We start from the raw sequence: 14,666 nt of genomic DNA on the forward strand, positions 1-14,666 counted from the left end.
GACATCCACAAATTTGTATATATTGCAATTATGCTAATTAGCTCATTATGCTAATTAGGCTGATTACGATAATTTCATAACTTAAAGCTTTAAATTATTGCTATAAATCGATTCCTCGTCACATGACCTCTTAGTAAACTGACATTATTTATGTTTTTAATCTTTCTGGTTTAAGAGAAGTAGCATATTACATATTGTAATATGCTAATTAGCTGAATATGCTAATTAGGCTAATTAAAAAAATTGCTCAAGGTTGCCAAGGTGGCAACCAAGCTGAATTTACTTCAATACTCATCTAGAACACAAATCAACAAAAAAACCTTGTACTTAACAACTTTTCCAGGTATGAAAAATTTCTACTGGACTATTACGCGCTTCGCGCGGAGTTATTATCATTTTAATTTCCTCCATTGTATACCTCTTTTGTGCGTTTACAATCACTTTTGAAAACAAGGTTCAAAATCGCAATATAGTCAACCGAATTGGAGGTACTAGAGACAAGAGAAATGGCTCCTTTTCATTTTAATTTATGAAACACTAAAAGCTTCGCGCGGGAGGGGGAAACTCCCCCTCCCTGCACCCACCCCCTAGGGAGCGTGCTTCGCGCGCTCTGTAAGTGTTGGCACGCTTCGCGTGCATATACTGCCCCCTCCAAAATGAAATCCTGGCTACGCAGTTGGCCATATCATGAGTGCTATAATTCGAAGGACATGTAGCATCGACTATGATACCAACAAACTATAGACAAAAAGGTTATGTTTTCAACGCAAAAACGAGAACATTTCTGCTCGCTCGCGGGTCATGACCGCACTGTTACATACCCATCCCCACTTAAATGTTATTGTCTTATTTGCAGCGCTGAAAAAAAAAAAAAAAATCATCACCTCCCCCCCGCTCATCCTTTTTAGAGACTGGGCGGGAGATTTAAAAAAAAAAAATCAGCTCGAAAACCCCCCCTTTCAAAAATCCTGCGTACTTGCCTGAACAGAAGTACGGGGGGGGGGGTTGCAGGACCAACTAGTTCCAGTTAAAAGGGGAAACAGTGAGACATGCAGAATGACCTAGGTAGGAAACTTCCAAGAAATTTGATTTTATTATAATCCTTAAAAAAATCAATATGTACCTTCACATAGAGAATGAAAGTATAATAGTTGTTTAAAGACCTGCATACATGTGTTTATACCATTGATCTATTCTATTGATAATCTGTTTTCTCTTACTGACAGTGGTTACTACTGTGTAATACTTGGCTGGTGCATTTATTATCTCTTCTTTTATATGAGTCATGATCTACCTGGAAACTATAATGAAAGTTACTCAACATTTTACAGCTTTACAAATGTAAGTATTGATTTAATCAGTAGAGTGGTACATGTATGTCAGGTGTCCATGTAAATTATAAACCTATTAATATAAGCTACACCCCTTTAACTCTGAAGGGACTGGGCTATTTGAGATGTAACGAGGACTTGGGGGTGGTGGCCATGATGCCCCCCCCCCCCCATTTCTGATCCTGGCCGCCATTCACACGATCGCACATAAATTTGGCATACACATTCTTACCACATAAACTACAAGCTAGTATTAAAAAAGTCTGAAAATTATTATTTTATTCATTATATGAATGAAATATGTAAATTTATTAATGAAAAAATTATTTGCATATTTAACACACAATGTCACTTCAGATTTTCTTGCAGATCCCATCTTTGTAATCTAATTTAAAAGTTTCCACAACGAAAAATTGCGAAAGCCAATATTTTTGTCTCACCTGCGAAGCAGAGTGAGACTATAGGCGCCGCTGGCAACATCAAATCTTAACCTGAGGTTAAGTTTTTGAAATGACGTCATAACTTGGAAAGTATATGGACCTAGTTAATAAAACTTGGCCATAAGGTTAATCAAGTATTACTGAACATCCTATTAGAGTTTCATGTCACATGACCGAGGTCAAAGGTCATTTAGGGTCAATGAACTTAGACCATGTTGGAGGGATCAACATCGAAATCTTAACCTGAGGTTAAGTTTTTGAAATGTCATCATAACTTAGAAAATATATGGACCTAGTTCATGAAACTTGGACATAAGGTTAATCAAGTATCGCTGAACATCCTGCACAAGTTTCACGTCACATGACCAAGGTCATTTAGGGTCAATGAACTTTGGCCGAATTGGGGATATCTGTTGAATTCCCATCATAACTTTGAAAGTTTATGGATCTGATTCATGAAACTTGGACATAATAGTATCAAGCATCACTGAACATTTTGTGCAAGTTTCAGGTCTCATGATTAAGGTCAAAGGTCATTTAGGGTCAATGAACTTTGGCCGAATTGGGGGTATCTGTTGAATTACCATCATAACTTTGAAAGTTTATTGGTCTAGTTCATTAAACTTGGACATTATAGTAATCAAGTATCTCTGAACATCCTGTGCGCGTTTCAGGTCACATGACCAAGGTCAAAGGTCAATGAACTTTGGCCGAACTGGGTGTATCTGTTGAATTACCATCATAACTTTGAAAGTTTATGGATCTGATTCATGAAACTTGTACATAAGAGTAATCAAGTATCACTGAACATCCTGTGCGAGTTTCAGGTCACATGATCAAGGTCACAGGTCATGTAAGGTCAATGAACTTTGGCCATGTTGGGTTTTTTGTTGAATAACCATCATATCTCTGTAAGTTTATTGGTCTAGTTCATAAAAAGTGGACATAAGAGTAACCATGTATCACTGAACATCTTGTGCGAGTTAGAGTAGTATTCAAAGTCAGCACTGCTGCTATATTGAACCGCGTGATGCAGGTGAGACGGCCAGAGGCATTCCACTTGTTCTTATGTACACTGTATTTCATTGTTTTTAGATTTTCTTATTTCTTTGTTTTTTCATCCTTTGTTTTTCGTTGTTTTTTTCAATGGAAATTATTACAGACCATTTAGCAACTAAATAAAACCTAAATAAATTAAGCAGACCAATTAGAACGAAAAATAATCACCCTTTTATGAATTTCATCTCCCATAGACTTTGTACACAAAGTGATGTCGTGATGCTGTACCCATATGTCGCGAATTTGGTCTCTCAAGAGTTGCGCGAGACTTCAAAGAAAAAAAATCCTACAATTTTGCAGTGCTATCCTTTTGGTTTTCAGAAATATCATGTGAAGCGTTGAGGGGGACCATGATGGCCCCCCTTCCATTCTGTTAATCGTTAAACAGAGGGAGGGGTTGAATGACTCAATCACCCCCCCCCCTTGAGCGTTCCGATGCGCAAAATTTTTAGACTGTACCACCTGCTGAGTTTTTACTTTGAAGTCTTGCGCATCTTTTGAGACCAAATTTACGATGCCCGGGTATGCGGTTCAAAAATCACTCAATATTATGTAACTAAGGCCGTGTTTATGCTTCCACTTTTCAGGCCAGAATCAGCGATTTCATATGGTTGCATCCATGCTTCCTATCATTTCAACCAGCGCCTCAATTTTTTTTTTACTCGAGGACCACTTTGACTCTCAAATATTTTTCGAGGCCCACCTACCAAAATTTTACGAAAGCGATATGACTATTTGTCTCGATGATTATAATGGACATATTAGCGCGTATAACTTTCAGTAGCCCGGCCTTTGAGCCCCTCCTCCAAACGTATACAACCATGACAACATAACAACATAATAACAAGAATGCTGAATACCTTTTACATTCGACACACATTGCAAATGATTTTGCATCTCTGCCAGTCATGATGAATCCAAATGCTTGTATTCAGGGTTATATTTTCTTAGAGACTTTTTGATTTGTTTCCTCCCTTGCCCTTTTAAATCGCTTAAAAAAGGTCCATGTTGATTAAAGTATGTTTTCGTGAAATTTGAACACAGAGCCCTGAAGCACATTCGAAACAAACAGTTCAAGAACTAAGTGCATTCACAAAGGTCTGGTAAGTGGGCGACAATTAGCCAAATTCTACACAATATGCATACATGATAAGGTTCACATCAGAGTTAGATCGAAACCATCATAATCTGTATGCATAGTGCAACATGCATAAAGCATGCTTTAGCTTTGTTTGACCCACGTAGACCAATCAAACATAACATATTCGGGCTGTCGGACAGGTCCTGGTCTGTGAAACATACTACGATAGCTTTTCCCCCATTTTTTTTCTTCCTCTGGAGGTTCTCACGACCCACATGGGAGAGCTTCGCGCCCCACCAGTGGGCCGCGTTCCACCATTTGAGAAGCACTGATTTAAACAACCTTTCAGAACGCTGATGTTAAACTTACAATAAGGTGCATTTCTGAATGTTGTTTGACCAGAATCAGGCTTTCTTGGGAAGTGTAAACAGGACGGCAATCGTAAACGTGTTTAAATGACATCATAGTGTACATGCTTCTGGTGAGATGAAAATCCGTAGGCAAATACAGTCGCATGGTTATAACAGGGACTTTCCTTCACAGAATTACCTCTCATCTCTCTATGATTCTATTAATGACCAATGTATATTGCATGTACATGTATGATTATTAAGTTAAGTACTATCACTATTCCTCTAATTTAAAATTACGAAAAAAAGGAACATGAGTTATAATGAGGAGACATCGCTAAGCCAAACGTCTCAGTAGCATAAACAAATCGATATCTTATTATGTATCTTTTAATATTCTTTATTTATCTAACTATTATACTCACCTTCAATTCAATAGCTATGTCAAGTAGCTCCATGCAATTACATAAAGATTGAAAAATTTTGGAAATTAAAATAATAGTCATTCATAACAACACTCAGAAAAAACCTTTCGAAAAAGGGGCACCCAATTTGACCAATTTTCCTGCTCAACGAAAATTATGATGCAAAGCCAGCTGCATCTCCAGAACTACGTTTGCGATCGGCGTTCTGAAACGAAAGAAACACACCCTTAATGTCAGACCCGAAATTCATCCAAAACATGAATTTGTGTACAAAGTAAATATAAATTGAGTTTTCTCACCTTTTTCATAAAGATACATTCTCATCAGCTGAAAGTAATTGATTTTATAGCATAATTATGCTTCAAATTCATATAACAACAAAATACATTAAAAAAAATCATTTTAAAACCAGGATTTTTTTTTTCATTTTTAATTGTGAGCAATAGCATTATTTATGAGCATTTTATAGTGAATTAGAGCAAAATATATGATTTACTCATGAATTAGCATAATTTATTCATATAAATAATAAAAATATGATGATTTAGGAAAAAAATACCATAGTCTATTAGATTACATTCCACACTATTATCATGCCCATTTTCATGGTGTTTGCATGGCCCCCTGATGAGGAGGGGGGGTTGATTCACCCCCCCCCTCATCAGCTAACACCAAAACCAAAAATTAACCCGGTCTTGTATTTGGACCAATGGGGGGAGAGAATTAATTGTAAAATCAAGTAAATAGTTTTCAGGTCAATTTTTTTTTTCTTGAGACACACAAAAAACTGCAATGGGCTATTCCACAGTTACCGGCCCACGTTACATTTGGAGACACCTTGACTCATACTTGGAGCTGTAACTCCATTATTATTGATAAGAACTAAACATCTCTTTATCACAACACAGTACACAGTCTGACTATGCTTTGTATGAAAAAACAACTTGGGGAAAAAAGTTCATGATATGTGAAAAAAGGAGACAAATTGAATACAATGATTACAGGGATTTTATAAGTACTTTGCTCCTACGTATTACTTCCTGTACCTCTTTGTGTGAATAATGGCCCTGTCTTCTTCTGTTGTTTTGGGGTGTTTTTTTTTGGAGGGGGGGGTCATATACACAGGAAACATGTCAGTCCTTCATGGAAGCAAATTCTGTAAATATGAAAGTGCATGGATGCTTGACATTTCAGGATGTTTAATGTTGTATACTGTTAATCTATGATCAGTTTTCTAATTCTCTTGTTTTTTGGTGTAGTTTCTTTTTTTTCCCATGAAATGATCTCGCATATACCAATTAAATACATGTATACATGATACCCCAATTACAGAAAATGGTCAAGAAATTACAAAGTTCTGGTTATTTGAAATAAGGCTCGAATTTCAATAATTTCAAAAAATTAAGAGGTTTTACAGGCTAGCGTTTAAACTCACTCGACACTTCATTTTTTTGATGATCATATATATATATATATACACACACACACACACATGCATATACATATCTTCTTTTTTCCCCTTTCTTCCATTTCTTCATCTTAATATTATTTTATGCAGAATAATTCCACAAAATTAAATATGATCCAACTATAGGCCCTCTAGATTTGGATTAACTGTATTGTCATGATAAGCATGTTCAGTTTATATCAAAGCAAAACAAATAAAGATATTAAATACAGCTAAATATAATCTGAAGATTCAAAAGGGGTCAACCAATTACGATAAGACATAATGTTACCCCCCCCCCTTGTATTACCATTCAGTAAAATTTATTTTCATTCAGCGATGACACTTCGAACGGAATGGGATGTGATCTGTATCTTTCAGTCTGACATTTGACAGATATCAACATATTTATATTGGTATTCCTCAAATGCAATCTTTTCTCCTTTTTTATAGGGAATTATTGGTGGAAAATGTCAGACTTCAAGAGGGATTTGCCACATTTGGGACATTTTTTATTGCACCTGCTCTCTATAAGATCTTGAGGTTGGTTTGCTGGAGCGTGCTTTACTGTCATAGATAAGAATGGCCTACAATCAACTTTACCACTCCCAAGATATCCTCTATAGATCAATACTTTGCCTTTGATAGCTTGAATGGAATCAATGATCTAAGGATTTACATTCGTCTATTAGCTTGGCCAATCATACTATTCACCTGGCCATCCTACTTCAAGTCTGACTGGATAAGGATAACTAGGATTTTCATCAAAGATACCTCAACCAATGTTTGGTTATCGAGAGAAATTAAAAAATCTACACACATAACAAAGCATTTCCCTGGATTTAGGTTCATGCTATTACTTGTACTCCAGTATCCTAATGTACTTAAAGTACACTTAACTTCACCAGTAGCGCCCCGCTTTTCTGATTTTACTAGTGTCAAGTCATCCAGATACTTCCAGTACCTTCGGTTGCTGTCTGAGAAGGCATTAGTTGCCAGCACAAGAAATAGTATGGGTCCAAGTTTGTGCCCTGAGGCATGCCCACCTTCAATTTTGCTCTCCTTGCTTAATTTTTTTTCTTTACGTTTCATAATCATCTTTCTTCTTATTCTCCTTGCTTTATTTTGTTTTCATCAGGAATCTGCCATGCCAGTATTGTTTCATGCCATATCCATCCTGTTATCAGCACTGATTGTTCTCTGGGGGGTCAAAAGCATTGAGTTGGTCAGTTCCATCATTGTATCCATCTTCCTCCTCCTCATCATCATTTGTTTCATCTGGAGCTTGACTTTGCCTAATGCTGATGATGGCATTCGCTTTCTCTTCACACCTGATTGGGGTTAGTGCCATAGTGTCTGTTCCTTTTATTATATGTGTTTTGGGGTTCATTTTGCTCATGTTTTCTATGCTTACTTAATACATTTACATGGTTAACATTGTTGTGGGATGAGTTTAATTTTCAGATGAAAGGTCAAGTCCACCCCAGAAAAATGTGGATTTGAATCAATAGTTAAAAATCAAACAGGCATAAAGATTAATGTTTCATCAAAATCATATGTAAAATTAGAAAGTTATGACATTTTATAGTTTCGCTTACTTTTTACAAAACAATTATATGCACAACTCAGTGATATGCAAATGAGGACTTCCTTTATTCCCTATAAGTTAGTTGATTTGTTGAATCTGAGTAACCTTATTCCCTTTTAAGTGAGTTGATTTGTTGAGTCTGAGTAACCTTACCTTATTCCCTATAATTGAGTTAATGTATAAAGTCTGAATAACATATCCTTTATAAGTGAGTGGATGTGTTGAGTCTGAGGAACCATTCCTTATTTCTTATAAGTGAGACAATGCATGGAATCTAAAAAAAAACCATTGCTTTTATCATTTCCTACAGTGCAGCTTAGAAACCCTAGGATGTGGGTAGATGCCATAAGTCAAAATGCATTCGATACAGGTGCAGCTGCTGGTCTATTTGTTTCATATGCTGCCTATATGACTGCTGAAACTGGGATAGTACGATATGGTATTCTTGTCCCTATTGGAAATAATATTGTCAGGTAAATAACCAAGTTTATCATGATTTGTCACCACTCATTATTTGTTTGGATTTTAAAGGCATAGACTAACCTTACAAAGGTCTTTAAAAATACTGAACCTTGAATTCATAATGTAATCAATACTTCTCTTGTGGATAACACAAAAAACAGCCAGGAAGAAGAGTGGCAATAAAATTCATTCAGACACTTTCAAGAAATATGTAACTGAATATCATCATTCACATTTTTTATCTTTTGAAGAGATTAATATGACACTCGTCATTTTATCACCTTTTTTTTAGTAGAGTGCACTTTTTAGCTGATTTGTTGTTGTGATATCTCAAAGATACAGGTGACACATGGGACTTTGCAACTAAGATTTTTTTTTTATATATCTTAAGATACGCCCTAAGTAACATATGTTGCTAATAGATTATGAAATCATTATTGGGCATTTCACTTTACAAAACTTGAAATGGCAAAGCCACAACTTGTCTGAATTCATATCTTGTAGACTTTATGGACATCATACATCTACATGAATGCAAGATGTAGTCAAGACAAAGTGACAGAACTAAAACGAGAGTTATTTTTTATCTTCTTGATTTTTAACCTATAATTAGATGTTGATTGACTTGTAGTATTCTCTTTCTTGTAGTTTGATATGTGGTATGCTGACATATGCAACTGTCTTTTCAACTCAAAGTTCTCTCAACAAATCTGAAATAGTGGATTTACTTGGAGAAAATGGCCCAGGTAACACAGGACTAACTTTTATTTGGTAAGTATATGTATACTGTATTTACACCAGCCATAATTTATGTTTGTGTTGTGATAGTGCCCCTATGGTGTAATTTCTTATTCATGTAGCCAAAAAGTAGCCATGTATTTCTAACTCTGCCCCATGTTTGTGACAATGCCATTATCTAATATTGGTGCACTTCCCGTAACCAAATACTTCTTTCTGTACCAAAGCATACATCCATCCATTTGAATAAGCATACATGTACATGTAGTATGTATGACTTATTGGAATGTTATACAAATTATACCCAAATCACCTTATTTTAAAATGGGTTTGAAATCCATGAATATTTTTTTCCTAGTGTTCAGAAATTAATTGATATCTGTCCATTTATATTATATTCATATTTATACATCAAAGTGATGTAATATAAAATCTGTGATATTAAAGCTAGTCTAAAGGTATGATTAAGGGTCATTGCGTCAAACCCTTGTTGCAGAATCGCTGCACCAGCTCATGGTTCATGCTGCAGTCATATACCCTGATAACAAAATCCTCGGAGGAACCAAGATATTTCATTCCCAAGCACTATCAATCCTGAATCGCCCAATGATCCCTCTTATGTAACATTTCTCCTTCGCATTTCTCCTTCGCAGACCATAAACAATAGATGTGATATTACATACATGTAAGAGCAGCTCTGCATGTATTAGGCCTTTTGCAATTGAATTATTGTATTGATATTTAATCAAGTTTTCGAAGATATATTGTATTTTGAAATCCAACGTTATTCTGTTTTAAGTTTCGAACGAAGGAAATCGGCCCCAAAATAAAGAAGCTATTAAAGAGAAATAAAAATGACTGCATGGGATGGTTAGTGAGTTTTCTCAAATTGACGTGCTGCGTATGTAATTGTGATTGAGTTCTTTTCTGACCCATCGAGGTCAAGAAACACGGGTTTTACTTAAATAACTGGCCTGGGATGATTTAGATTTTCCATGGTTTGTAAGAGGGGTTTATCTTCTCCAACGACGGTTTTGCCTCATGTAATCGACCAACCTTTTTAACCCATTTTGTCTTGCCTGCCTGCATAAGAGAGCAAGACTTAGGTATCGATGTTGTCAACATAAAAATCTTAACCAAGGTTAAGTTTTTGAAATATCATCATAGCTTTGAAATTTTACAGATCTAGAACAACATGGACATTTTTATATAATTAATTACTGTCTTGCACAAGTTTCAGGTGACATAACTAAGATCAAAGGTCATTCAGGGTCATAGAATTTAGTATAGTGAATGGTGTTTTTCATGAATAAATATTCATCTTGTTTTCCAAACAATTTTTGTCATGCCTGCCTGCAAAGGAGGAGAGCAAGACTTACGCACCGATGATGTCAACATAATAATCTTAACCAAGGTTAAGTTTTTGAAATATCATATATGTTTTAAATTTTACAGATCTAGTTGATATAACATGGACATTTAAGAATAATAGATTATCACTAATTGTCTTGCGCACAAGTTTCAGATGACATGATTAAGATCAAAGGCCATTCAGGGTCATCAAATTTAGTATAACAATCATTTCTGTTTAAATATATAGTTCATTTTGACTGATTGGATTTTGTGCAGTGCCCTTGAAGAATTTGATCAGTTTCATTTGGAACCCAGTTTACAAGTATGGATTTTTCTTTCTGAGAATCTAATTTTAGTTATACATTCGTAGATGTAGATGAAAACAAAGAATCCCATTTTGTTTTGTAATTGGAACTCAATTTCGAATATCTCCACAGGTTTCCAATATTTTTCAATGAGATTGGGAGAGGAGGTCGTTTTGTCTGTGTAATCTTCTTCATATCCATTGTATTTGCTGGCCTAAGCTCTCTTACAGCTAATGTTGAACTACTTGTCAAGGTCATGGAAGATTTTGGATGTGAGTATATTCAAGAATTATCCCTCTTAGCTATCCAGAGATTCATAATGCTAAGATTTGTGAGTAATGTCAATTTGAAAGGATTATTCTGTCTGGTTAGAGCAGGCCTATTGAATATGATGTTAATTCTTTTTGGTTAATGGCAGTCGTTTTGAACAGTATACATGTGAGTTGTTGTGTTTGGTTAATTGCAAGCCTGTTGAATAGTATATAAGTGATTTTTGTCTCGCCCACCAGAGGTGAAGGCGAGACTTAGGGATCCAAATGTCGTCCGTCCGTCACAAACCTGTAATGACACATAACTCCACAACCGTAAGTCGCTTTTCAACCAAACTTGGGTGGTGGATGGACTTGGGGGACTTGCATGTCGTGCTGCAGTCTGAAATCACATGGTAAGGTCAAAGGTCATTTTCAGGTCAACGTTATAGTTTACATGCAAGACTCTCTTATGACACCTAATTCCACAACCTTGAGTCGCTTTTAAACCTAACTTGGATGGTAGATGGACTTGGGAGACCTGCCTGTTATGCTGCAGTCTGAGGTCATATAAGGTCAAAGGTCATTTTCAGGTCAACGTTAAAGTTTACATGCAGGGAATTTGGAAAATTTGTGAAAACTCATTTGCAACTGCATTTACCTCATGGTTATGGCAGCTTTCCGTTTTGTCGTGTCTTGCAAAGTTCTCTCATACTTAATTGTCATACTCTGCTGTGTCTGATTTTGGAAACCGTGCCAGAAAGCAAGTCATGAAAAGCAGCAATTTAGTCATGGAAAAGTCATGGAATTCTGTTTTCAAATTTCTGTGGGAACCCTGTTATGTCCCAGACGTAAATAATCATATCTGATTAATACATCATAAGTGGGCGAGACACAAAATCGCTTTTGCCTTATTTTTTACATCATTCTCTTTTAGTTTACAAGGGCACTCCATGCTGGAATTATTATGATTTTAACAAATAAGGTATAAAAAGACAAAAACATGGTGGAAATTTCATAGAATTCAGACAATTATGTCATGACATTTTGAAAATTTTGCATTATTTTTGTGAAATTATTTCATGCAAGTCTTCATGAATAGACTATGAGTCAGCTGATGATGTGATATCCACACTTATTATTTTGTGTATTTGAAATGTCAAACATATATTTATTCAAAATTTGTTCTCGAAGAGTAAAAACAATAACAATGTAGATTGACTACTGATTAGTGTAAGACAATCATTGCTACAACTTATTTTTGTGATAAGGGAGATATACACACTTTCATGAAAATGAAGAATAATTATGATTTCATTTAATAACAAAAGAAAGAAAAATATGTTTTCACAAAATTGCTAAACTTTGATAGTCAATTATTATTCGTTAACAAGATTTTTGTCTCACCTGCGAAGCAGAGTGAGACTATAGGCGCCGCTTTTCCGACGGCGTCGGCGGCGTCAACATCAAATCTTAACCTGAGGTTAAGTTTTTGAAATGTCATCATAACTTAGAAAGTATATGGACCTAGTTCATGAAACTTGGCCATAAGGTTAATCAAGTATTACTGAACATCCTATTAAAGTTTCATGTCACATGACCAAGGTCAAAGGTCATTTAGGGTCAATGAACTTAGACCATGTTGGAGGAATCAACATTGAAATCTTAACCTGAGGTTAAGTTTTTGAAATGTCATCATAACTTAGAAAATATATGGACCTAGTTCATGAAACTTGAACATAAGGTTAATCAAGTATCACTGAACATCCTGCATGAGTTTCACGTCACATGACCAAGGTCAAAGGTCATTTAGGGTCAATGAACTTTGGCCGAATTGGGGATATCTGTTGAATTCCCATCATAACTTTGAAAGTTTATGGATCTGATTCATGAAACTTGGACATAATAGTAATCAAGCATCACTGAATATTTTGTGCAAGTTTCAGGTCTCATGATTAAGGTCAAAGGTCATTTAGGGTCAGTGAACTTTGGCCAAATCGGGGGTATCTGTTGAATTACCATCATAACTTTGAAAGTTTATTAGTCTAGTTCATTAAACTTGGACATATGAGTAATCAAATATCACTGAACATCCTGTGCGCGTTTCAGGTCACATGACCAAGGTCAAAGGTCAATGAACTTTGGCCGAAGTGGGTGTATCAGTTGAATTACCATCAAAACTTTGAAAGTTTATGGATCTGATTCATGAAACTTGTACATAAGAGTAATCAAGTATCACTGAACATCCTGTGCGAGTTTCAGGTCACATGATCAAGGTCAAAGGTCATGTAAGGTCAATGAACTTTGGCCATGTTGGGGTTTTTTGTTGAATAACCATCATATCTCTGTAAGTTTATTGGTCTAGTTCATAAAAAGTGGACATAAGAGTAACCATGTATCACTGAACATCTTGTGCGAGTTAGAGTAGTATTCAAAGTCAGCACTGCTGCTATATTGAACCGCGTGATGCAGGTGAGACGGCCAGAGGCATTCCACTTGTTGGTATTTTCGCTCAATTAATTTTTCTCTTTCTAGCAGGATTTTCCCTTAAAGTCATCCAAGGATGAAAAATATTTTATCATAGTTATTCAGCAAGATAGTATAATTTTTTTCATTGATTAAGGATCTTTAATTTATTATGTTACCCTTACTCTTCTTTCTCTCTAGAGGTTTTCCTAACGTCACAATTTTGCAATCAACTGCACCATGTTTGTATTTTAATGTATGTGATGCATTGTTATTTTATATTTTTCAGTAAACAGGAAACTCTCAACATTGTTGATTTCATTGGTCATCTTTTTACTTGGAATTGGATCTGCTCTAAGTCTTAATTTCCTTATCAATCAGGTAAGTCTAGTAATCATGAGTAATGGCTGCCATCCATGCTTCTTCATTGTTATTCTCCTACATGTAAGTGTTAAGTTTGATTCATTGAACACTATATGATGTCAGACTTATATACATTTTCATTATACCATAGCCAGCATTTGTCAGGTATGGGTGTAAAGTGCTTGAGTTTTGTCTATAGATCCACAAATCTATCAAAATGTTATTTCTGTTTTAGTGCTCCTCACACCATAGCAAAATGTTAGGAAATATGAGTTCAGCTGATAATTTGTATCATCTCTCATTATTAGCCAATGGATACCTGATATTTTATTTCATTTTTTTCATTTCATTTTATTTTAATATCATTTGAAAGTTAATTTCATTCCTTTTGGAATTATTTATCATTCCATCAGGGAAACGGCAATATGCAGGACATATCATTAGAAAATGGCCTTTCAATTAATGAAAGAAACTTCGCATGTCTTCCTGTCATCGACCAAAAAGTTTGCTTTCTCATGTTTCTTTCAATCAATCTAGTCTTCAACCTGCAAGTGTGCAAGGATCCTTTGGTTTATGATTGATAATCAATTGACAATATCATGGCATATAAATAAGATACATGTATTCATTTGGGTTCTGAAAACTCCTGTTTTAGAATCAAGATAAAAATAGCATTTGAGCAACAGCAAAGTGAAGGGGACAATTTTTTTTATAAGCTAGCATCAAGTATCACCTTAACTTCATATACCATTCTGCATTATGGTTTCAGGAAATCATATAGCAATAAAGTACATAAAGAGAGACCAGCTATGGTGAGCTTGATTTGTGTTCCCAGTTCAAATATCCTTTTCTAATTTTAAACATTGAGTTCTCTTAGTACTTAAACAGCATTAAAGGGTTTAAAATATGTATGGGCAAGGCAGAAACTGATGAGGTAAAAGTAAGTTAGGTTCAGTTTATGTCTTAATATTCTTTGATGTTTATAATGTCTATTTGTTTTTTTTTTGTCT

The 14,666-nt window shown here is 35.3% G+C and overlaps 1 protein-coding gene across 3 annotated transcripts in view; it reads left to right on the top strand.

Moving 5' to 3' along the window:
- The window catches only part of LOC121428870 (uncharacterized sodium-dependent transporter HI_0736-like), a 74,194-nt gene that overhangs the window by 43,751 nt on the left and 15,777 nt on the right, over positions 1-14,666 (top strand). For all 3 annotated transcript variants that reach the window (XR_005971849.1, XM_041625752.1, XM_041625742.1), the window contains exons 4-9: positions 1,227-1,341; positions 7,272-7,473; positions 8,032-8,194; positions 8,832-8,954; positions 10,712-10,851; positions 13,583-13,674. Coding sequence is in view for 2 of the 3 variants with exons in the window: in XM_041625752.1 (XP_041481686.1) it covers positions 1,227-1,341; positions 7,272-7,473; positions 8,032-8,194; positions 8,832-8,954; positions 10,712-10,851; positions 13,583-13,674 (835 nt within the window). In the remaining variant the exon portion in view is untranslated. The remainder of the gene's footprint in view (positions 1-1,226; positions 1,342-7,271; positions 7,474-8,031; positions 8,195-8,831; positions 8,955-10,711; positions 10,852-13,582; positions 13,675-14,666) is intronic.

The sequence above is a fragment of the Lytechinus variegatus genome, chromosome 1 (genome assembly GCF_018143015.1).
Source record: "Lytechinus variegatus isolate NC3 chromosome 1, Lvar_3.0, whole genome shotgun sequence".
NCBI lineage: Eukaryota > Metazoa > Echinodermata > Echinoidea > Temnopleuroida > Toxopneustidae > Lytechinus > Lytechinus variegatus.